The sequence below is a fragment of the Nycticebus coucang genome, chromosome 10 (assembly GCF_027406575.1).
Source record: "Nycticebus coucang isolate mNycCou1 chromosome 10, mNycCou1.pri, whole genome shotgun sequence".
Lineage (NCBI taxonomy): Eukaryota > Metazoa > Chordata > Mammalia > Primates > Lorisidae > Nycticebus > Nycticebus coucang.
In genome coordinates this window covers 2,011,509-2,037,732 of record NC_069789.1, presented here as the reverse complement: position 1 = coordinate 2,037,732, position 26,224 = coordinate 2,011,509, and the positions used below count along the sequence as shown (strand labels likewise).

Sequence of the window (26,224 nt, the reverse complement as noted above, 5' to 3'; positions counted from 1 at the left end):
GCTCATCATGTGTTTGCACATCTTTCTTCTTGCTTAGTATGTACATGCAGGTGACCTGTGTTTATTTACACAAACACATTTACAGATAAAGATTGATGTTATTTACCTGTTCGTTTGAATAAGAATCTATTTGAAGACTTTCCCAATATTAATGTGCATTAAACTTCCGTTATCATAACTGTGATAGAATTTGCATAGAAATGTCTGATGGCAAACTCTTTAAAAAACTAAATATTATCAAGATATGCACAATTAGGGTCACTTTAATTCTATAGATCATTAATAATATTGTTTATCACATATGTACAAATCTTTTACTGATGTTCTGTTTTGGGGGGATAGATATTTAAATTTTTTTTTAAAGTTATATAAGTGTTTTTGCATGGAAATATGTACATTGAAGGTTATTTCTACTCACTTAAAAAGAATGCAGATTGTACTGTTTTTGCTTTGTGAGCACAGCATTGAATTTTATGTAGTCCATTTTAATTTAAAAATGACTGTGAGAATTCTGACCAAAGACTTTCAAAGGGAAATCAGTACTCTATGAAAGTCTGAAAATTGAAATAATCTTAAATACATTTTATCTTCATTTATATTAAACTTTGTGAATGCCAGAAAACAGACTACAAAATAATTGTCACTTAAATGAGGAACCATTTAATTATTGGACTGTGTTTTGTGTGCCTTATGGGATACAGAAAAGGTTGAGGAGAAAAAAAATTCCACATGGAAGAAAAAAATGGAATTCATGGGTCATAGCAGGCCTTTTCTTCCAACCAAATTGCTCACCTGAGTCAAAGTCCAACATATTTAATAAATTAAATTATAAGTAGAAACCAATATGTCACAGAAAAATATTGCTTCATTTTGTTCCTTGAATGATATTTAAAAGAGCATGATTTGTTCCTGTACTTATTACTTAACTCTTATTACTTTTAAAACATCTGATAGCTGATTAGTACGTGATTCTAAAATTATATAAAATTTCTCCTCTTCCTCTTTGCCTTTTTCATTTTATTATCTAGAGTTTTAGGTATTTACAATAAACTAATATTTCTTATAGTACTTATACAAAGAAAATAAATCGAAATATATGAGTCAAATTGGTCTTTTAAGTCTACATCAACATTTAACAGATAGATATGAAAGTAACTGAATTGACACTTTTTATTATTTCCTTATTCTTTAATTGCACTATGTTGTTTCCCATTTCTACTGGCTTAGAGCAAGGTTTTGATTTTGGTCCTTTATTTAATAGTGATAGTTAAGAAGAAACCCCACATACATGGTGGTGTGTACTGGGGGTGGTTGATGTAGTAGGCCATCCAAGAAGTAAATCCCCAGTAAAAGGCACAACTCTACAAACAAAACAAAACAAAATAAAGGTTAGGAAGATTTGTGTGTATATGACATCATAGGAAACCACCCCCTCTGTAGTCACACACTGCACCTTTTCTATGAATAATAATATAAATTGTCTATGCTGAGTAAATGGAATGTTTCTTTGCCCAGTAAAGTAGCATTTTAAAAGGACCATTTTGTTCTCACCAAGGAAATGCAATCCTTTGCACCACTCTTATTTATTTATTTATTTATTTTGAGACAGAGCCTCCAGCTGTTGCCCTGGGTAGAGTGTCATGGCATCACAGCTCACAGCAACCTCCAACTCCTGGGTTCAAGCGATTCTCCTGCCTCCACCTCCCAAGTAGCTGGGACTACAGGCACTTGCCACAACGCCCGGCTATTTTTTGGTTTCAGCCCTCATTGTTTGGCAGGTCCGGGCTGGGTTCGAACCCACCAGCTCAGGTGTATGTGGCTGACACCTTCTTATTAATGTTAAGGGCATTTGGAATATAAGTCAAATGTAATCATATACTTTAGAAAGATTTGTCAAGAAATCATTTTGTCAATCAAGTAATACAGAAGTAAATAAGTTATATTTTATAAAAGATATACTAATATTTTTCTAGGACTAACTGGACAAAAGAACGAATTATTTAATCGTTGGTAGTAACAAATCCTGACTGACGGGCACGGGTTCAGGGGTCTTAGGCTGTAAGGCTGGCCTTGCCCAGATGTGAGACACTTCAATATCTTCTGTCAAAAGAGAAGTGGGTCTAAATAATTTCTTAGATCTCAGAATTCTAGAGCTTTCTGTTTTACTACAATGGTAACAATAGGATAACTGCCTTGTTGAATTGTATTAGAAAGCAGATATTTTCAAAGAATGAGAAAACTTTAAAGACGGTAATTCCTTTTGAAAATAGATTTTAAATCGAAAGTGCATTAAAATAAATTTTAATTTTAATTAAGAAATGTAAATGCAACATGTTTTCTAGTGTATTTTTCCACTTTGATGTTTCACAAGTTTCCCATTTTTGTGACCGTTCTTTGATGGTTGATAACTGTTGCATTCAACATACCCAGGAAGAGCAAAGACCACAGCATCACAGACAACTGTCAGAAACATGGGTTATCACTTAATCATTTCACACACATGTATAATATATTTGTTGTATTGTTCATTTGTGAGATGCTTCCTTTGCACGTGACACTTAAAGAATCTGAATTCAATGCTATGTATTTCCAAAATTAAAAGGCCCTTGGGAGTATCTAGCTCATCTTGAAACATAAGGTTACAGAAAAATCTTTCTGTCGGTTAAGTTCGAATGCAGCAGATCACTTCGGAAATGGCATTTACAGCACCAGAACCTTTAAGGTAGGCTGATGCAATTGAGCAGGAAAATCTAGACGTCAGGGGAAAAAATGTTTACTTATTTTGCAAAGGGTCTAATATACAAGATGCCTTATTAACAACTAAAAATAGAGAACATGTTGATCCTTACCTTCATCAGATTTTTCAAAGGTGTATGCCCTGCAGAAACTTTGTGAACAAATAAAGTTTCCAAAAGGCATCGGAGGTAGTGCGCGCAGTGACAGACACAAGCCAAGCTGGAAAGAAAATAAAACACGACATTTAAATTCCCTTTCAAAATCCTGGCTTGCCTTCTGCGTGGACACTTCGTGTCTTTTTAACGTACTAGGATTTCCTATTTATTAGAAGGTATTGTTTCTTGTAACCAAAATAAAAGTGTTTAACGTTTTATTCTAGAAATGGTCTAACTTTTTTAAGAAGTAACTGTTATAAGAGTCTCTGTACATTTCCTTCTCGTGACACTAGAAATATTTTATAATACCAGTCATAAACTGCTACACTCACACCTGCCCCAGGAGCAGGGATGAATATGATAATTAACAATGTGTCATATCAAAATGCCTCCCCTGAAGCAATTTACAAGTTTTAAAAATATCCAAAACCTACTGAGAATGCATTTGACATTTTTTAATATTCAGAACGACTTTGTAATTGTTTGGTTGTCCTTTAGCAAGTACCAAGATGGAGAAAGTTTAAATTCCATTTTCTGTGCAGTCTCATCACACAGCCTTTTGTTTTGTTGTGTTCTTGTTTTAAGATCCTGCAGGAGACAGGTCCTGAGTCTCCTCTAAAAGAGCCAGGGAACTGTGCATGGTTGAGTCACATATAGAAATCTGCCTACCATATGAACTCAGCCTGTAGTTCAGACTCTGCAATGTAATGGAAAGGGATTTTGAAGAGCTGACATTTGCCTGTATGGCAATCGGATGTAGCAATAGAAAATCAGCCTTCTTAATCACGAGAAACAACCGTCCTAGAACTGGGGAGCTTTTCTGGCCTTGGGATTAGTTCATAAATGCCTACTAGATGCCGAAATTCCAAAAGCTGTGTGTTTGTATCTGTTCTGAAACTATTTCTTATAAACTTAACATATTTGCTATTTAGAAAAAATGTGGCACAAATACATTTATCACTGAGATGTTTAAAATATGCTGTGTTTGTATTTAAGAATAATAACTACCTGTCAGTCAATTCCTTTGGGAATGCCACTGGAAAACAATGTTCTCTTTTCATGCTAGCACTATCTATCTGGTAAAAATTACATATTTAATCTAAGAAATGAGTGCTGCTACATTCTCCTTCCAATCTTTCCACCCTGGGAAATGTCTGCTTCATTTATAAAGAAAGAAATAGACCTTTATAAATGAAGTGGACATTTCCTTCACTTAAGAAAAAGAAACATGTGAATATTCTTTTTTTTTTTCTTTTTTGCAGTTTTTATCTGGGGCTGGGTTTGAACCCACCACCTCCAACATATGGGGCCGGTGCCCTACTCCTTTGAGCTACAGGCACTGCCCAACATGTGAATGTTCTAAAAGGCCCTAGACAACTTGACCTCTACTGATGAGCCTGTTATCACTGAGGGCCAAACTCCCCTCACCTCTCCATGCCTTGGCTACCCCAGCTGACCGTCTTCTCTTACAACGTACCAAACCGCTTTGTACCATGGATCATTTCCTTATAAAAATGCCTTATTTCTTAATTGAAATCTAACATACCCCTACAGGAAGCAAAGAAAACATTTCTAATGTCACTTTCCTAGACAAGCCATCTCAGAACTCCCATCCATGTCAGATTACCCTCTTTTATGTTCGCAAAGCATCCAACTTAAAAGAAAAATGCAGAGGTGCCAAAAATAGGTATACACATTTCAACAAAGAAAACAACTGTATTAAAATTGACATACTCAGGCTCAGCGCCTGTGGCTCAAGCAGCTAAGGCACCAGCCACATACACCAGAGCTGGCAGGTTTGAATCCAATCCGGGCCTGCCAAACAACAATGATGGCTGCAACCAAAAAAATAGCTGGGCGTTGTGGTAGGCACCTGTAGTCCCAGCTGCTCGGGAGGCTGAGGCAAGAGAATCACTTGAGCCTAGGAGTTGGAGGTTGCTGTGAGCTGTGATGCCACAGTACTCTACTCAGGGCAACAGCTTGAAGCTCTGTCTCAAAAAAAAAAATTTGACATACTCAATATGTACTGATAATAAAATATGGATTCAAGTCATGTTTGAGCACCTCTTGAAAGGGCAGAAGCCAAATGTGACTTGAGTATTACCATTTTAATACGTGTTTTTCTTTTCTTAAAATGTGTATATATTTTTTGGCACCCTCAATACCAGAGGTCCATAAAGTTCATGTGCAATTTAAAATTTACCATTATTATTTACAATTTTAAATATTATTTACAATAATTTATAAACGATTATTCACAAAAACTTACAACTATTTTAAATTGCACATGAACTTTATGGACCCCCCGTATAGGTAGTTTGTTCACTGAACTATTCATTACAAATATTTCTGTGTCTTTTTTTAAGTCTGCTATACACGGCTAATGTGTGAAGCAAGGAAACCGACTGGATATCAAAGAACATTCATTATAAAATTTATACTCTGTTGAAGGAAGCCTTCAAACTGATGTCACGTGAGTCTATAACAAAATCATTTAGTAGGATGTTTTGTTATGGAAGAATTAGGAACGGCTACTGCTGAGTAAGAGACATTGAACTTGTATGTGAGATTTGTAGGCGAGGAAGGGAAGAGAGGATGGAGGGTCCTGAGGAACGTCATGTCCATGCCCCTGAGTGAGAGGGACCTGGTATGGAATCCACGGACAAGAGCAAAGGTGGTCTGGTTAAGGGTGGGGAAGGTTGATCTGAGATAAGAAAGTTTTTTTGTGTGTGTGTGTGTGGTTTTTGGCCTGGGCTGGGTTTTGAACCCGCCACCTCTGGCATATGGGACTGGCGCACTACTCACTGAGCCACAGGCACCACCCTGAGATAAGAAAGTTAAGGTCAAATTTATTCTCTGTCTTCTAGCTTCCACATGACCAAAACACATACATTTTGCTTCATAATTGATGTCCAGATTATTTTTCTTTTTGACAAACTTCCGGCCCTACATTGTAATCTAACACAGGGGTATTTGCGAAACTTGGTAAATGTAGAATGTAAATGTTTTGGCACAGTAACTGAGATAATGCCAGGAAGGCTATGTTAACCATTGTGATGAAAATGTGTCAAATGGTCTATGAAGCGAGTGTATGATGCCCCATGATCATATCAATGTATACAGTTATGATTTAATAAAAAAAAAACAAACATGAGAAAAAGAAAAAAAAAAAGAACAGAGACAGGAAAAAAAATAACATATTGAATAGTTATTCTTTTTCTCTTTAATTTGGCAGCTTTTCTGAGACAGAGTTGCGGAGGGGAGAGGCAAAGAGATGAGGTTTCCAATCCTCTAGCTCCCACAGTTACAGAACATTCTATGATAACTGCCCTATTTTATTTTTTTTTAAGTGCTATTTATTTTGGAATTTGACTTACTGAGGGTAATCTATATAACTTTCCCCTTATTTACTGGTTAATAACTGCTGATGTGATTCAGAGAAGTATTTAAATCTTGAATTCTACCCACTTTAACTTTGTTATATTAAGATTGTTTTAATGGTATTTCTGAATTTCCCAATTTCACTTGTAAACTGTGATCATTATCCACTTACATGACCTCTACTTCAGCCACACCTACTGCTGCCTTGGTTATGAATTTGCACGCTAGTTTGTATAGACTATTCATGGTCATCTCAAGGACATTTCCACAAAATTGAATCTATTTTCATTGGATCTAAAGGCCATCTTCATTAACACAGTATTTGCCTCCTGGTTCATCTCCTCCTTATGCATCACTTACTGCACCACTGGGTGGCGTGAATTTCCAGCGCTCTCCTTCACATCATATATATACGGGATCCTCAAATAAAAGAGGAAGTAGATAAGCAGAGGTCCTGTGTACTCAGCCAAAAATACCTAAAAATAAGAGGGTGATTTAGATTAAGCAATGCATTTTTATAGATTTTTTTTTTTTTTTTTTTTTTTGTAGAGACAGAGTCTCACTTTATGGCCCTCGGTAGAGTGCTGTGGCCTCACACAGCTCACAGCAACCTCCAACTCCTGGGCTTAAGCGATTCTCTTGCCTCAGCCTCCCGAGTAGCTGGGACTACAGGCGCCCGCCACAACACCCAGATATTGCATTTTTATAGATTTTTTGAAGCTTGCTTATAACCATGAACTTTAATGCACCACATAAGGTGGTGAAATAGACTGGTGAGAATCTCTTTTCTTTTAAAAGAATTAGCCTAGGGGCCAATGCAAATAATGTTTTCCCTGAAACTGCCAGCCAGAGTTAAAGAGACAAGATAAAAAAAGAGAGAGAGAGAGAAAAAATAATACATAAATAATTAAAAATGAAAAGAAATATTTAAGCTAATAAATAAATTTCTTTATATACCGTACAAAGAAAAGTTTATTTTTGTTAAAAAAATATTATGAATATATGATTTACATTTCCCTAACCCTGTACACACCTCATTTTCCATATGAACTGTCCTAATCAGTGAATAAAATGGGCTATACTACCTTTATTTTATTATTATTTTTTTATTTGTACATATACATGTGTTTATTAGGTTTCCATTTTTTTTGCCTTCACAAAATTAAAAAGGCTTAAAATTTAATAACAATAACAATGTTTAAGATAAGGACTTGAAACAAAAACCTCGTAAAGAACGAATGAACATAAATACATTCAGAAAAGGAATCAGACAATTGCTACATCAAAATATTAAGAAATAATAATAATAATGCAAAGAAAGTAACATTCACATGCCACATATATTTTCATTTTCTTTTTTCTTTCCATAGCCCAGTCATCTTGAAATCAATTGTATTGACCATGATTCAAATTTAAATTAGTCCTCTCTATATGAAATTTTATACTTTAATTCTAAGGAATTCATTTGTGTAGTTAAAAGAATTACTTATGATTACTAGAGCTGGTGGTAACCATATGTGTGGATCGAGATGTCTGAACTGATTCAGAATGATAGGCCGGGCTCAGCAGCTCACGCCTGTAATCCCAGCACGCTGGATGGTGGAGGTGGGTGGATAACTAGAGCTCAAGAGTCAGAGACCAGCTTTAGCAAGAGCAAGGCCCTGTCTCTACTAAAAAGAGAAAGGAAAACTAGCTGAGCGTTGTGGCAAATGCCTATAGTCCAAGCTACTCAGGAGGCTGAAGCAAGAGGATCACGTGAGCCCAAGAGTTTGAGGTTGCTGTGAGCTGTGATGCCATAGCACTCTACTAAGGCCCATAGAGTGAGACCATGTCTCAAAAAAAAAAAAAAATCAAAAAGATAATTTAAAGCAAAGCTGTGTGACTACAGAAAGATTACTTAGAAGACGAGCTTTAGAATCTGATGACTGACCAATGTTGGTTGTGTTTTGATGCTAAAACCAGGTTAAAAATACTTCTTCTAAAATGCAGAGAAGAGAAAGTAATTTACTTCTTAGTGTTCCAAGAGAAGATAAAAAATACATACCTAACAGTAATGAACGTGACTACTTTTAACCAACTTTGCTTGCTTTCATCTGTAGTCAGCACTTGTGGAGGTAGAGAACTTGAACATCCACTTTTTGCTCAAATATACAGTTGTGCATGTTGACTGGGAATTAACATCTACATTTCTGGTCTGAATTTTGCACAGAAGATAGTGAGAATTTGTGATACTTGGGCATGGTTTTACAAACATGTATGTGAACACGCATGTGTCTTTGTAGATTTTTAGCCCATACATGCGCTTATGCATATGTATAATTACACACACATACATAGGGTGGGCAAAAAGTTTGTGTGCAATTAAAACAGTGTGTGGTTTACAATTGAACATGGATTTTATGGGCACCATAAAATATATCTGTATAAGAAGTTATCTATATAGGGAGATTCTCCAGTTATAATCCTGCCTTTTAGAAATATATATTATCTTGTGAGCCAAGAAAGATTTGTATGTGAGAATAAAACCAGACATCTGATCAATTAATTATAAAGGCAACCTCCTATGAGAAACTGCCCTAACTTATGGTTCAGAGCACGCCTGATTATTCTGGCATGAACCATATGTTTACCGCTTGTGAACGTGTAATGGCAGAATGTCAATACTCTGGAATAATGGAGAAGGAGAATTTTTCTTTTTAGAACAATGTTTAAAGTATTTATTTCAACAACTCTTAATCTAGTAAAGTCAAATGTGAGCAAATTCCCTAGGAATATATCAGGAATGAAAAATGCTATGAACAATAGTTAACTTGGACCAAATATCACTCTTTATTAAGTTAATAAAAATTCTATTACAGATATAAAAGTTCTTTGGATCAGAGGAAATTAAACTACGACCTTATCTCAATCATCTCTTAAAAATAATCCAGGAGAGGCTACAGCACATAGAAATATATTTTAGGAGGCCCAATATTTTATTACAAATATTGCTTGGGCTGAAACACGGAGGTTAAAACGGTACCAAGCTATGAAGAACGTATCCCGAAAGCGCTGGAGGACGATAATGAGAAACTTGGACAATGCATCTTTAAGAAAAAATCCATTTAAGTTCAAACAGAAGAATGAAAGATATTTTATTAAACTTAGAAAGCAATCAGAAAGTAGTTTCAGAGTAAGAAATACACAGGCTAGATAGATAAATATTAAGACAGCCTTCTGAAAATGAAATTGCTCTTCTACCAGGAAAGAAAAAGTAAATACAAAAACAAAACTGAATAAACAAATAGATAATATAGATACAGGCAGCCCAAGAAAATCATAAGAACTGCAAAGAATAGGAGCTCCATTTTAATCCAAAATTCTAGTAGAGAATTTAGATTCTAAAAAGGTGGAAACAACTTTTTCTTATTTTGAAGATAGAGCCTATATTTAAGTTCTAATTTATTTCCATTATCAAATTACATTCACATGTCTCCTTCCTGAAAATTTCTCTCTATTAAACTAATCAGTTGCTTTCAATAACCAATTTATTACTTCTATGAGGCAAGGAAAGTTCTTGGGTGTATTTGGAATCTTCATGAAACCCTCAACTTTGTATATGTCTAAATTAAAAAGGGAAGAAAGCAATAATCCGTTTAAAAATATGAATTGCTGAGGACCAAGTGCTTAGTGTACTTCATACAGCTCATTCTGTTCTGAAAAAAAAAAAAAAAAACCTTATGAAGGTGATAATTATTAAGGTGTTTTTGGATTTGCCCTCTTGTTCTCTAAAATTACAATTGGTATTTGACAATCAAATAAATTACGTACTTCTGAGTTGTTGAAAATTAACAACAAAAATTAAGTAATTCTAATTTTAATTTCCTAAACGTAAAAGAACTATAAAAATAACACTCTGAGAGTATTTCCCGTAGTAATATATTAACATCACTTTGGTCCCAAAAGTACTCCCTAAAGTGGGAAAAATACATAGGGAAAAATGGAAAATTATAGCTACATGTACCTTTATGTACAAAATATTCATTACAAAATTTTACAAGTAGGTGGCCAACATGTAGAGAATAATTTTAAATTATTTTTAAAATTGTATACTGAATGTTTTGTAAATAAAAGTACATACAGCTACAATCTCTCATTTTCCATATATACGGCCTCTTTAGGGGACAATTTGGGACACCTGTATGGAAGTTAGCATCTACGAGATGAAGACTGTGTTTTATTTTTTTCATAGTTTACTAATAAATAAATATAATGAAGAACTCTATTCTAGGTAATTCCAATACAATGTACCAATGGGTCCAGTGAGAAAAACTGGTCAAACTCTCTTTTACCAAATATTTTCAGCATTTGGAGCATTTCTGCTGGTGAAGATTAGAAGGTCGACATTGTTCAGTGGAGGCTATAAAGAAGTGATTGAACTTAGAACCTGACAAGATCCTAAGAAGAAGAGCAGATCTTTGGACCAGGTGTAGAAAGAACTAATATTATTGCTGGTCATCTCCAGAGGAAGAAGGTGGCCTTTGGAAAACTGTCTTCACAGGTGTGAAAGCTCAACCTGAAATCAGTTCAGTCACTGATTGGATCAAGACGGGCTGAGCCCGATAATGCAGTGAGTCATTTTAGAAGGTGAAACATTACCTTTGAAGGAAGACGATATCCCAGGTCTCAGTTAATCTTTAGCATTTTTCACATAAAATTCCCTGCATCTATTTACAAATATCCAGTGTGCCAGGACTGAAGATATTGTGACCAAAATCAAGAGAAATAGTGTAAATTCAAAACAAATAAATGAGGGAGTCATATAACAGGATTAGCAAATGTAAAATTTTGAAAATATATAATTGATATGTTCAAATAAATATAAGACAGGGTTGACAAAATGTGAAAACTTTAAAAAGAAAATATAGAAATTTAAAATGAACTTAAGGAGAATCCAAGAGAATAATGGAGAAGCAATAGTTGAAAAGATATTTGTAACTAATTTTTCAAATTAAATGCATATATATGTATATATCCCAAACACAGTCTCAGATAACATTATACACTCAAAGCAGGAAAAGGAGAAATGTGATCGTAATTGTACATATCACAGCCAAATTACTGATAACTGCCCTTAAAATTAAATGTCAAAGAGAAGACATTACTTTTAACTGGCTTTTCAACATAAACAATGGGCATCACACATTAAAATACTAACATTTTGTGATATGAAGATCAAATAACTCCCAGTATGAATTTTTTATATAAACATAATCCCAAAGAATAAAAGTCAAATAAGGATTTTTTTATTTGTTTTTTTGAGAAATCTTCATATTGCTTTTTGCAGAATTTTACTAATTTACGTTTTCACCAGCAGTGCATAAGCATTCCCTTTTCTGTACGATCCTTGGCAACATCTGTCATTTTTTCCTTTTCATTCAATCTGGCAGTTCAACTACTGGGTCTTCACCCCAAATAAAAGAAATTGTTACGTTAAAAGACATCTGCAATTGTATGTTTATCACACTCACACCCCTATTCACAACAGCAAAGATACTGAGGCAAATTAGGTGGGTGCCCGTCTTTGGATGGCTGGATAAAGAAAAGGTTACCTATTTACACAGGGGAATACTATTCAGCCACAAAGAAGGATGAAATCGTGCCTTTGGAGCAAAGTGGAGAGAATTGGAAGCCGCTCTCTTAAGTGACTATGATTCAGAAATAGAAAGTCAGATACTACATGCTCTCATTTATAAGTGGAAGCTAAAAAATGTGTGCATATGGACTCGGCGTGTGGAATGGGGGACAGTAAAGACCTGGCAGAGTGGGATGGGTGGGGGTGATGTGGAGTTGCCCAGTGGGTCCAGGCCCCGTTATTCAGGTGACCTATACACCAAACGCCCAGACTTCACCTCTGTGTAATATATGCAATTGTGATCAATTGCACTTGAGCTTTCTCAGTGTATAAATATATAAATAAATATGCAAATAAATTAGCACATTTGAAGACAGACAAGAATTGAAACACTTTATGAATGGCAGACCTAGAATAAAGGACTAAAGATGTTCTTCAGGCAGGAGGATATGAGATGTAAGCTTAGCGTTAGAGGAAAGGACCGAATTGCAGGAAAAAGGGAAAAATCTAAATAAACATTACTCAGATAAAATTACAGTACTGTCTTTTTGCTTTAAAATGTAAAATACAGCACCACTGGGAAAAAAAATGCGTCAGGAAGAGTACAGATAGGTAGTCATCCGACTACTTATGAAATATTTTTATATTCCTAAAATAAAATTAGTATTCCTAAATAAAAATTTATATTGGTATTTGATATTCCAAGATGTGCAGTATAATCACTTTGGATCTCTTCACTAACCACTAAATTGAATAAAAAAGAAAATATAACAAATAATAGAGGGATAACAATAAAGAAATTTGGGGTTTTAATCCAAAATGAAGCAGGGAAAAAAAAGAAAAGAATTATAGCGCACACAACAATAATTGAAAGAAAATATGAAGTCTGGAGGTGAAAAGTGCATAACTCTTTACAATAATAACAAACAGATATTTATTAAAATTTAAAACTTAAAACCATTAAACTATTAGAAGGAAACATAGGAGAGAACTTCCAGAACCTGGGACCAGGTGACAGGTCTTTATAGATCACAGCAAAAACAGGATTCTTAAAAGAAAACATTAATAAATTGGATTGACCTTCAATTGAAAATCTTTTTTCATAGTGAAAAATCCTATTCGGTGGAAGAAAATACATGTTAAAGACTGGAAGAAAATATGTGCCAAGTACATACACAAGGACTTGTATCTATTATAGAATATATAATGCACTTTTAAAATTTAGCATACCCCAGAAAAGTAAAATAAAATATTTGCACAAAGACCTGTACACAGGTGTTCACGAAAGCTTTATTTTTAATAGTAATATACTGAAAAACACCCAGATACATTTCAAAGAGTAAATGGCCAAACAAATTCCATTACATCTATGTAACTAAATACTGCTCACCAATGTACAGAACAAAATAATGATAACTATACTTCATGGGATAGAGTTAAAGTTCACTAAGCTTAGAGAAAAATAATGATCTGGCTCAAAAAAACGGTTTGATTACATTTCTGTAATTCCCCACAGGACTAAACTATGAAGATGAAGAACAGATTGGTGCTAGTGCAAGGACAGGAGACAAGTGTGAAAAAAGTGTGCAAATATCTGAAGGAAACATGGATGAAAGTGTTCTATTGATCTGGGTGGCAGATGTTTGAAAACTTACAAGGGGTGAATGAATTACAGAGACGTTTCCCTTCACATACACACACGTATGGCTGTAAAAGTAAGATCTTTTGTTAGTAGTATTTAACAGATATTAAAGAGGAATGTTATAATATTTAATATATAATATTTATATAAAGAGGAATATTATATCATCCTATTCACCATTTGTCCTAAGATTTTCATATGTTAAATAAGGCAAGAATTTTCTCAATATGTTTAGACACACAATAGTGAAAAAAATTATAATTTATATTTTGACCTTTTTAAGTTAAATGGATGGTTTCCCAAAGTAATCCACATGAGGTTTTATTACAGGAACACCTCTTACTATTTTATAAATGCACAGGATATCATGTGTGTTAAAATATTGCCTTTGCTGTACTATTTAGTTGGTGGAAAGTAGGTGATTGTCACATAATGTGTGTATTTTTAGCATTTAATAGAACAGACTCATTTGGAGCAAAAGGACATGTGAAGTTGATTTAAAAATATCTCCCCTGTTTCCAGTATTTTCTTTGTCACACACATGACCGTCCTCTAAAATATGCTGTAATTTCCTTGTGCAATTGTTACAGAATTCCACCTGTAGGCTTTTTCTTTTCAGGGCTGACCCAAATGATGCTGCTGGAATTTCCAATGACTCACAGTTAATGCTGCTCATTCTGACAACATTTCTGTAAGCAGAATTTCCTTGTCATTACAAATGTGGACAGAAATCCTCTGACTATTTTAACCTCTGAAGACCAAATTTACCTGTCTGAAATATCTTCAAGCAAAAGTGTGCAGACATCGCATTTAAATACAGTATTAAAAACTTTGTTTACACAATGCAAGTATCAATAGGTTGTTTTCAAAGCATTATAATATGCTTCAGGGTAATGCAGAAGTTTCTAAACTCAGTTTAGAACGATAAGTTAGTACTTAAGCACTGAAGAACTCGTAAAACGAAATCAACTATTTAACTAGAAAACACCTCAAAAAGACAAAGAGGTGAATACTAAAGTAAATACGCCTCAAAAGGAATGATTATTTTTAAAAAGTAATGTATGTGGCCATATGTTAATTAATAAATATAAAGCTGAATTTCTCTTTTAGAGAATTAAGTGCTAATGTATACATTAGCCAACCTCTGTAATAATTTTTAACATTGGTTGTTTAAGTGCCAAGGAAAAGCTCAAAGCTCTGTAAACGGTGATGTTGACAATGCTGGCAGAAAGAAAAGCCATTACGAATTTAAAATATTAAAATTAGTCATCACAGATATGAAGTGAAATGTGATTGGAAAAAAATGCATGGTTTAAACAATGCACAGAAAAAAAGAGTTAAATTTAACTGAAAGAATTAGAATGTACTATACATTCTAATTCTTTCAGTTAAATTTATTTATTTAGATTAATGATTTCATTGCATCGGTTAATAAATATCATATTCAACTTGCTGCGGAAGCCTATCCCATTGATTTATTGAGTGATCCATTACTTGTGAACCAGTACCAAGTGTTTTCACCACCTCTTATACCTCTGTATTTTTTAATGGTGATTCTCATTCTTATAATACGGTGGCATTCAGATGTTTTAAAAATGTACTCAAAATAGAGATCTCTAATTTCCCTCCGAAAAGAGTCCAAAGGACATCTTCAGAAACTGAAAGTCTTGCTTTTTAACAGTCAGAATTTCCAAAACTTCCCTCTTCTGCCTGAGGATGCTTTTTACTGTGGATTTATTCCAGCCTGCTTCTTTCACGTGTCAAGAGGGAAGGTTCTTTGAGGTCCCTAGCATACTTGAAGAAAAATGTAAACAGATACCATTTAATAAAAAAGATTAGGAAAAGCAGAGATGAATTCTTCATTCCCAGGGTGGATGAGATAAAAAAAGAAATTTGTCTTGCTTTTTCTCACTGAGGATGTCTATTGCTTCAATTCTTGCATAGAATTTTGCTCACTAATCACAGTGAGCTCTGAAAATTAAAAACATTGTTCAGTGTGGTACTTTATTCCACCATGAATTTACTTGAAAGAAACTGTCAACACATTGTTTCAAAAGAAATGTGGGATGTGTACGTTGCATTTCAAGGGGACACCTACCGTGACCCAGCGGACCTGCTGGCCCAGGTCTGTGAAATAGAGGGTGACAATGGAGGAGCTTGCGACACTGTGGATGGTGACGGAGTCCCTCAGAAAAGGCCCACCTGAAATAAGGATGAGAAGGAAAATACTAATGGAATGTAATTTCAAGCCTTAATGCAAAATCAGGCAAACCTAAAGATTAATTTTATATAGAAATTGTAAGGCACAATATATCTTCCAAGTAAAATAAAATGTGAACAAACCCATTGTGTAAAATGTTTCTAGCAACTTGCTTGAGCTCAAGAGTTCAAGATCAGCCTGCGCAAGCATGAGACATGGTCTCTATTAAAAATAGAAAAATTAGGGCGGCGCCTGTGGCTCAAAGGAGTAGGACACTGGCCCCATATGCTAGAAGTGGTGAGTTCAAACCCAGCCCCAGCCAGAAACTGCAAAATAAATAAATAAATAAATAAACACCGACAACAACAACAACAACAACAACAACAAAAAATAGAAAAATGAGCTGGGCGTAGTGACAAGCACGTGTAGTGCCAGGTACACACAGGACGCTGAGACAGGGAGATGGCTTGAGCCCAGGAGTTTGCAGTTGCTGTGAGCTATGATGATGCCAGGGCACCCTCCCCAGGGTATGAGTGAGGCTCTGTCTCAATAAATAAATAAATGCATAAATCAAAAAATAAATAGAGCTAGGCAGTATTCCTGAGACTAGACTAATGTGTTGTAGAATAGGGGATTTAAACTGATGCTAATAGGGGTTTTAAACTGTTGCTAAAGGTTTGTAAACAGAAAGGTGTTAGTTCAGATCCTGCCTCCAAAACATCTGGATGGGGAATCTGTGAAAAATATCCTTTGAGACCAAAATTCTTCACCTGTAAAAGCAGAGCCCTAGATGGTTGGGTAAATCAAATTTGTACATTGGCTAACTGATGAATAAACGTCAGCTCGGGATCACAGAGAAGGGAAGCTAAGTCACATAAACAGGTGAAAACCGCTTCTTACCGCATTCCAGCTGCAGACCAATTTGGGAAGGGCACCACTTCGGACCTATTTGATGAAAAAAAAAAATTGTCAGAGCAATTATAAGTATAGTTGATAAAGTGAATAGTCACCTTAGGAAGACAGATTAGATCTTGGGAAGCGAACCAAATGGCTATTCAGTGTTCAGAAACACTAACAGGGACGCCCTTCGCAGGGGGCTGACCCGCAGTGGTGGACAGTCCTGAGGGGACGTGACGGTTGGGCGTTTCGTCCTACCTTGTGACCTTGCACTGCTTCAAAGGGGTTTTCGGGTTACCGGACATTTACCAAACTATGTGACCTACAACCTCTGCACTTTACTTGGTGTGAGTTATTCTTCAACAATAAGATTCAACATAGTCCAATAAAACTGGAGACTTTTGGTCTTATGTAAAATTTATCTGATATTAGCACCTAAAAGTGGGTTATTTTCTCTACTGGGAGTAAAGCACTCTATCTGCAAGATATGTGCCCTTGACTTCTAATATTCTGAGTGTATTTATCATGGCAGGAACATCACTTCGGTTTGTCTCTTTATAGTACCACCAGAAAAAAACGATACTAAATAATCCTGTCTGTATAGGAAAACTAAATCACCTGTATTGAAAGCTGCCATCCTGAGGAGTTGATTCATAATTACCAGAATATAATTCTTTCCTCCTAACCTTTTCCAATCTTACGTTGGACTTCCAAATATGATTTTTTTGTTTATAAAAAAATCTTTGGGGAGGGGTGTAGGACCTTGGTGTGTCCCACACCTTTTGGGGGCAAGACACGATTGTAAGAGGGACTTTACCTAACAAGTGCAATCAGTGTAAACTGGTTTCTTGTACCCTCAATGAATCCCCAACAATAAATTAAAAATAGTACTACTACTAATAATAAATCTTTTATTATTTTTTGTAATGCAATATAGATAATAAAAGCATCTGATGAGTTCATATTTACATTTCTTCTCTTTTAAAACTGTAGGATAATTACAAGTAACACACCAACTTCTTTCCCACCCCAAATAAATAAGAGCTGGGGAGTATGTGGGTGGCAGAAAAATTGGATTGGAAAGCATTAATTTCTATATCGTTATTTTAAAACATCTACTGAAAATGTACTTTATATCTTTGAGATCTAATGTTAAATAAATGTGTATGTGGTACAAAATAATTTTAAAAAGAGTATCTTTCAAGCAAATGTTCTATAATTATCTTTTTTGTTTCCAAAACATTACATTTTAAAATGTTGACAAAAGTGATGATAATATGATACAACTAAACTATTAGAATCGATCCACCTTGAATCTATCACAAAAAGTCAACTTACATGTGGATGTTATCATGAAAAAATAACTCAGCAAAAACTAAAGGCTTTTAAGGATTATTTCTACACAAACTTAATAGTATGCCGACTGAGAAAGACACAAAGATTGACCTTTGACTTTTAAAAATTCTGCGGGAGAAGTATGCAGATAAAGACAATATGTTTGCATTTTATTTTTGTATTGCTATTTACTAATATAACCGCTACTATTAGTAAAGCTATTTGCTGTTCTGAAATGTATGCTAACATTATTTGTTGAAAAATACTTGAAAATAACTATCTTTTCACTCACAGTGAAAATCTGTCAAAAACATACAATCATATAACATAAAGGGATGCAACAGGAATTCTACAGTATTAATTCAGTTCATGAACAAACTATAGGTATTGGGTGAAATACAAACTTTGAGAATCCATTTATATTTTACAAAAAGTAATTGAGTACCTATGATGGGTATATATGTGTGTGTATATATATTTATATAGATAGATATGCTCTTAAATTCTCAAATGTGTATATATGTACATATATATATAAAGCTCTTGAATTCTGTCCATTTACATAATATTTATGTAAGACATCATTTTATTTTTATTTATTTATTTATTTTTTTCTGGCTCAGGCTGGTCTGCAACTCCTGAGCTCAAGCAATCCACTGGCCTCGGCCTTCCAGAGAACTAAGACATCATTTTAAATAGCACTTCATGGATTCCTTTTACCGTGAAAATGCAAAAGTAAAACTGTGATTCTAAACAAATGAAAAGGCCTGTCAACTAGGTAGGTGAACACTGGCATCTTCAGTTGCTTATGGAGGTAGGTGGATTAGACTGGAAACAATGGCAGAAAACGTTTCTAAGTCATAAAGGACAGCTATTACACAGGGATCCTTACATCTCTGAATAGCCTACGGGGTTACTAGATGATGTTGAGTGCACTGAAGCTGGAAAATTGGCTCCCAACTGAATCAGGACCATGTAGGAGCTCCAGAGATAATAACATTATCTTACATCACTGAAAATATTGAATTTAATTTTTGTAATTTCTATCATATTCTTACTTAATAATCGAGGATATCCATATTACCAAATAATAACATTCTAAATAAGTAATACTTTGCAGTAATTCAACAATGTTCATTTCAATAAGTTAACTTCAAAAACCTATTTGAAAATTTGATACACACACAGAGACATACATGTATCATTATATTGTAGTTTCATTTTAAAAAGCAAAGAACGTTTAAAAGGGTGTACAGATGAACACATGTGCAGACATTAATATGAAAAAGTCGTTAATACTTTAGAATTTTATCAGGAATAATGAAGCATAACACAAAATGCATACAGAAAGAGTTAGAATGACATTGATTGTATGAAAAAGAATGAAAAAATGAGGATAAATGAACAGATTTTGAGGGTAAATGCTTGAATAGAACTGCATCTCAACTTCAGTGGGTTTTTTCTCTTACCAGTAATAATACCATTAATAATATAAATGCTAAAATAAACAAAGTTATGAGAAGATAAATATTCTTTAAAACTTTCTTCAGCTTATAAAATGAACATGATTAAATCTAAAATAATTTCCTGAAGTGACATTTCAAAATAATTGCCAGTTTAGTTGAAAATCAATTATGAGCCTGACAGGTGTATTTTAATTGATATACCATTTCAAGATCATCTCGTAAGGTAAGCAAATAAACGAAGAGTGTAATAACATGGATGAATTAAAGGAATTATAAGCATGAGGTAAAATAAATTGATTTTCCAGAAAAGATAAGGTAATAATCTTCTTGTGCTTAAATTTAATGAAAGCAGGTTTGAGTTTTGCATATACTGCAAGAGACAGCACTTTAAGAGAAAGATAACAAACAAGAGGCCATTTATAGTTGTTAGATATGAAGGTTTGTCTTAAAATGTGGCTTACTGTGCAATGATTCTGGAATACTGTGAATATTGTATCTAATGAAGGGCAGTGTAAATTGGATCATCTACTGACTTCATATTAGTATTGGGTACATTGGATATTTGCTTTTCCATTCTTGTGATACTTTATGGAGCAGAATGTGTTTCAACTCCATCCAGTTTAATATAAAAGATGTGAAGTCTCCATCTTTTTTATGACTGAATAGTATCTGACAATTAAGTTCACAAACTCGCCGCTGTGAGCTTATGTGGGCAGCGCAGTGCAAACAACTTTGTAAGGTTTCCTAACTTTGGTTCATCAGTTTCTCACAGCTGTGTGCATGTCCAACTATGGCAGTGTCTTGCTGGGTGGCGTTCATTTTCATTGTGTGTGTGTCTTTATTAAATCATAGCTGTGTACATTCATGTAATCATGGGGTACAATGTGCTGGATTTATATACAATTTGAAATATTTTCATCAAACTGGTTAACATAGCCGTCACAGCATGTAAAGACATTTATATTCTACATTTAGTAAATTTCACATGTACCCTTGTAAGATGCACCGTAGGTCTGGTCCCACCGATTACCCTCGCTGCACCCTACCTGTCCCCCCTCCTCCCCTCCCTTTCCCCTTTCCCCATATTCTTGAGCTATAATTGGGTTATAGCTTTCATATGAAAGCTACAACTTGGTTTCATAGTAGGGCTGAGTACATTGGATACTTTTTCTTCCACTCCTGAGATACTTTGTGAAGAAGAATATGTTCCAGCTCCATCCATGTAAACATGAAAGGGATAAAGTCTCCATCTTTCTTTAAGGCTGCATAAAATTCCATGGTGTACATATACCACAGTTTATTGTGTATTTTTTGTGCGGCCATCATGAGAATGCCGGAGCCTGAATTAGAGCAGTGAATAAACATTAAATGTCCATTTTAAACTTGGCAAGAGCAGAAGTGAAATCAGGGTTATGTTAGTCCAAGCTCATGAGGATAATGCCATGAAGAAAATGGCAACTGGATTAGATGTTTTTCTGAGGAAAGAGAAAGTGTCATGGATGAGGAGTGGTCATGGCACCCAGTAATGAGCAGAACTAAGGAAAACATGGCAAAAAATCATCAAATTATGTGTTAAAATCATTGGCTGACTGTGAGAAGCATAGCAGGCCAAGTAAACACGGATGGAGTAACAGGAAAATCTTAATCTCAATCTTTGCTTGAGAAAGATGTGTGCAAACGTGGTCCTGAAGGAGCTCACTGATGAGAAAGGGTTCAGCTGGGAAATAGATAACAGTATTGGGACACCCTCCCTGCTCACCTGATCTAGTTCCCAGTGATTTTTTTCTTTAACCTAAAATAAAAGAAATATTGAAAGGAAGACATTTTGGTGACATTCAGGATATTAAGGGTAATATGATGACAACTCTGATGGCTTTTCCAGAAAGAATTCCGAAATTGCTTTGAATTTGGTGAACTAGGCATCCGCATGCGTGTATAGGTTCCCAAGGGGAATAATTTGAAGGTGACTATAGTGATATTCAGCAGTGAGGTATGCAGCACCTTTTCTAGGATAATATTGCAAACTTAATACCTCATAAAGTAAAATGTTCATAAATTTTAACTTAATGCATTCATGATTACGTTCCAGAATCTCATTCACCTTGTGTGTGTATATGCAAAAAAGAAAAAGTCAATAAAATGTACACACACCAAAAAATACAAAGGTAAATGGCATTCTCAAATCTTGACTAGCTGCTGACATTTGAATATATAGCAATATAAATGGATAAGTGTTTTAAAGTAGTCACAATGAGAAAAGTTCCATTTTCAATCCCAAATAATAGAATAAAATTTTGTAAATTATCAGACATTACTGACTTTCAAAATTATAGTAATCTTTTCTTTAAAATTGAAGAAAAATAATAATGTGACCCCTGATTACTATAGAATGTACACAGTAGCATAAAAGAGAATATAAATTCTGAAAATCTAATTATATTTTAAATGTGTGAAATGTAATTTTTTTGAAAATGCTTTAATTTTTCCTGAAACATTGATTTGGCCTTCATTCGAGATGCAGCTGACAGATTTCAGCTGACAGTTCAGGAGAGGAAGTCATATAGCTCAGTTTCTCTGTCTCCACTGGACATATTTGTAAGAATTTCTTCAATAACCAGCGTCAACACTACCAGGTGTTGTTAACATATCTAAATCTTGAAATCTAAAGATTTCAAAGATTTCATATGTACTATGATAAAAAAAATGACAGTATTTCTGTTCACTAGTAAAAGGGTCTTATCAGACATCCTAAGTTCCTACAAGACTCATAGAATGACCAGTCAGTCGCCATAGCTTTTGCAAAATGTAACCATACCTTTTACCAAAGAATAATATGAATAACCTGCCAAGTGATCCCATTTCTTCATCTAAATTGTTGACAAAGCTCTATTTTTCTTACTGAATCCACCATTATAGAAAGAAACACTTGCTATTTCTGGAGTAGGAAGCACTGGACTTTTCTGGGAGAAATCCAAGCATTCTGTCACTTCTTTCATTAGTTGCATTTATCATTTTTCGAGCTTCCTTTGTTGAGAGCTCAGGGAATTCTACAGCCTCGTCTGGGAGGCGCCTTCCCCACTGCCTGAAGAGACCCCATTATTCTCAGCTTTATGCAATAAATCCTTCTGCTCCGTTATCTTTGTCCTGAGTTACTCTCCTTGAATCTTTCAAAGCTTAGAATTATTTATACGTCCCCAGCCTTTTGCAAAGATTTATATGCATTGCAACTGCAACAATAAATTATTTTTTCCTTCATGTAACTGAAACTGCAGCAGTCCTGCTAATTCTGTTCTTCCTCTCTTTCCTGTGGCTCTTTCTGGGAACTGGAAGACAATTACCCCAACAGATGATAAATATCATGGAAACTTTTGATGTTTCTGTCATCTAACAGATAACACAGAGTCCTGGGTAAAATGATCAAATGATCCCCCCACTTTTACAGAAATTTCTTTTATGACACAGAATCAGTGTACAAATTACATTTCAGACATTTCTCGCTCATCAATTTTTCCTTCAGTTCATATCCAACTGTTACTGGTTCTCAGATCAATTTCACAAGAAAGAATATTTCACCAGCAAATTCACTGCACATTTGCATTCTTCTTTTATACATAGATTAACTGTGGTTTTTAATTCCATAGTTTTCCTTAAACGGCCAATTGACTTTTTCAAATTATTATTTATATTCACATATATTTTATTTTGTCAATGAAAAATATTACACTCATTTCATCTTCTATAGAGGCCTAGACTTAAGTACTTTTCTATTTTTCTTTGTAGGCAGAAGAGTGTTCCTCTAACTGTACATATTTAGATGATTATTTTTCTTTCTTTGACGGAGTAACTTCAAGAAAAAAATTTTTCTGAATTTTTTTTACTCAGTGCAGAAAGCTGAACTTGTGTCTTGCATATCACCAAATAGAAAATATCTAACAATTTTTTCATGGTTGCCAGACAATTTTTAACCAATAATGAATCTATCTTTTAGTTTCTATTTTTCTCTTATCTGAGCTCATCGTAGAAACCTTAAATAATTTTGAGCATGTAAATCATAACTAAATAAGTTTTAACATGTAGATAGAATCTGTCCCTTGCAACATATTTGTTAACTTTGGTAAATATTTTAATTGTTTATAAATTAAAATCACCAAACGCAGTACATCATTACAGATTCTAATTAGCATAGAGTCAGTTGACTGCAAATTTACTCTTTGTAAGTTCCTCTATTATTTTACTAATATTGTAAAATATTACAATATTAATTGTTATTCACTGAATGAGATTTTTAGGAGGTTATTGTTGTGGACTGAGCTCCTGCACCAGGCCCCAAGAGACCAAACCAACATGGAGGCCCTTGTGCTAAGTGCCATGAATTAAACTTTCAGGAAGCAGAGAAACCCTCAAATAGAGCATTCTTCTTTTTTTTGCAGTTTTTGGCTGGGGCTGGGTTTGTACCCACCACCTCTGGCACACGGCACCAGCGCCCTACTCCTTTGATCCACAGGCGCCACCCCCAAATAGATCATTCTTTTCTGAAAGCAGGCCAACGAGGAGACCTGTGAACTTGAACCAGCAGTAAGGAATCCCCACTTCTGCTTAACCCTTACAAGACGTGTGACATGTGACGACCTGATGCTGACAAGTCTACTTTCATTTTGCTTGTCCCTGCTCTGACCTGGCACTTCATAAAAAAATGACTGTTCTGCCGTGCCCATTGGAGTGGTTACCTATTCTTCAGATGAGATACTGTCCAATTCATGAGGAGCTAACAGAGCCAATTACTTTATGTTAAATGTATTGGGATTTTTTTTAACATGTTCCGATAAAGACACATCGTATCATAAGAGAAAAATAAATTGCATTTAAAATTAAAAAATAATAATGAGATATTATTGAATTGGGTAACAATGAACTGGGATAATGCGACTCAGTTAGACTATGTAATAAACACACACAGTGTTTGTAAAAACACAGGAGAATCTCCAGAGTTGAACATCTCTCTGCATTGATCACCTTCTTAAGTTGCCCTAATTTTCAAAGACTAGACATCACCCACTTTTGCTTTTGAGTACAGTACACTTAGCTCCTTAATGTTAACCACCTCTGTATGCTGACCAGTTACAATCCAGTGACAGGTTAAAAACAGAAATTCTACTGTATCTTGAAACTTTAGAAACTGTCCACATAGTTTTAGTCAGAGCGTCAGCTGTAATTTTTTATTTTGCAGCTAGATTGTCACCATAATGTTCATTTGCTCTATGCAAACGTTGTAAGATGCAAATGAATAGAGCATAATATAAAGAAATATGAGTGTAAAAATTGCTGAAGTTCTCCGGAAAAGACTTGACTATGCAAAAAAACAAACAAACAAAAAAACCCACAATAATTCCAAGTGGTAAAGAGCAGGGGTGGATATTAAGACATGTGGAAGATGGAGGTGGAGCAAGATGGCGGCTGAGTAACAGCTTCCTTGCATCTGGGCACCATGAGTCTGGGGAGATAGGACTCCAGGCATCTCTGGCTGGTGGGATCTGCCTATCATCACCCCTGCGAGGATACAGGGAGTCAGCGAGAGACTTCTGGACCCCAAGAGGAGGACTAAAATAGTGGAAAACTGGCAAGTGGTCGCGTGTGTTCAATCCATCTAAACCCGCCCACAACTGTAAGTTCAGTAGCAGCGAGACTGCAAACCAGAAAGGCCTTACCTGTGAACTGTTTTGGTGTCTTTGGATGTGGCACTCAGCTGAACTGCCTTGGGGAGAGCCTGAGCAGGAGTGCGGAGAACTTTGGCCATTGTCTAGGGCCCCAGTCTGAGCCGCTGAGCCAGACGGAGCTAATAGTGTTTGGCTCTGGGTCACAGGGAGCCATTGTGAGTGATCTGCCCCGGCAAGCTCCGCCTTCAGGGTAGCAGAGCTGGAATTGGGTGGGAGCTGGTAACGCAGTGACCAAGTAGCCTAAGGGCGGGGTCTGAGACGCCTTGTAGCCCTAACCCTCAGGGGCAGAGTGAGACCGGCTTTGGCACACTGGGTAAGTGGATAGCCACTTCAGCAGTGATTCCAGCAACAAGCACTTTCCTGGGAAAGCTGCTGCTCAGCAAGTGAACAAGTTCAAAGTGCCTTTTAAGTGGACTAAAGAGAGATTTAGGGTGTCTACCTGCTGGGGTTTGAGAAATCAGCAACCTCCAGTCGTATCAAAACTGTGATTAACATCTCATACCCCAGAAGACCACGTGTTGCCCAGACAATATTCAATAATATATACATACTGCTTTGTTTTGGGTTGTGTTTTTTTTTTATTTTTTATTTTTTTGGTTTGGTTGTTTTTTTAGTTTATTTTGATCTTGTTGATGCTGTTTTGTTTTTGAAGTTCAACCTTTTCCATACAGATCCTTTTTCTTTCTCAATTTTAATAGTTTAATTATAATTTCCCATTGCTACCTTTTTCAATAATTAGAACTTCATTTTTGCTAGTGTTTCTACCGCTATCATTTGGTTTTCCACTGAATTTTATCCTGTAAAGTTTTCTGTTTACTTGTTTTGGTTTGATTTATAGCATTTTTGTCTTTCCTCTCTACTTGGTGGAGGTGGGGTACTGTGTCTGTTCAGGTTAGCAAAGAGCTGCTGACCTCAAGGGAACAACCCAACTGGGCACCCCCAGAAGGTGGGTTTTTTTTTAAGGTTGTGTCAAAGTATCCTATTGTACACCTATATTGCTCTGTCTCCCTCATTCTGTGCCTCTCTTCTTTTTGTCAATATTCCTTTTATCCACCCCCTAACTTTTCTCTATTTTTCTTTGTTT

At 35.2% G+C, this 26,224-nt stretch overlaps 1 protein-coding gene across 2 annotated transcripts in view; it reads right to left on the bottom strand.

Annotated features, from left to right (window-relative positions):
- The window catches only part of TECRL (trans-2,3-enoyl-CoA reductase like), a 71,424-nt gene that overhangs the window by 24,321 nt on the left and 20,879 nt on the right, over positions 1-26,224 (bottom strand). For both annotated transcript variants that reach the window (XM_053606760.1, XM_053606762.1), the window contains exons 3-7: positions 16,629-16,673; positions 15,627-15,730; positions 6,633-6,748; positions 2,850-2,955; positions 1,289-1,361 (exon numbers count right to left, since the gene is read on the bottom strand). In XM_053606760.1, coding sequence (XP_053462735.1) covers positions 1,289-1,361; positions 2,850-2,955; positions 6,633-6,748; positions 15,627-15,730; positions 16,629-16,673 — 444 coding nt within the window. The remainder of the gene's footprint in view (positions 1-1,288; positions 1,362-2,849; positions 2,956-6,632; positions 6,749-15,626; positions 15,731-16,628; positions 16,674-26,224) is intronic.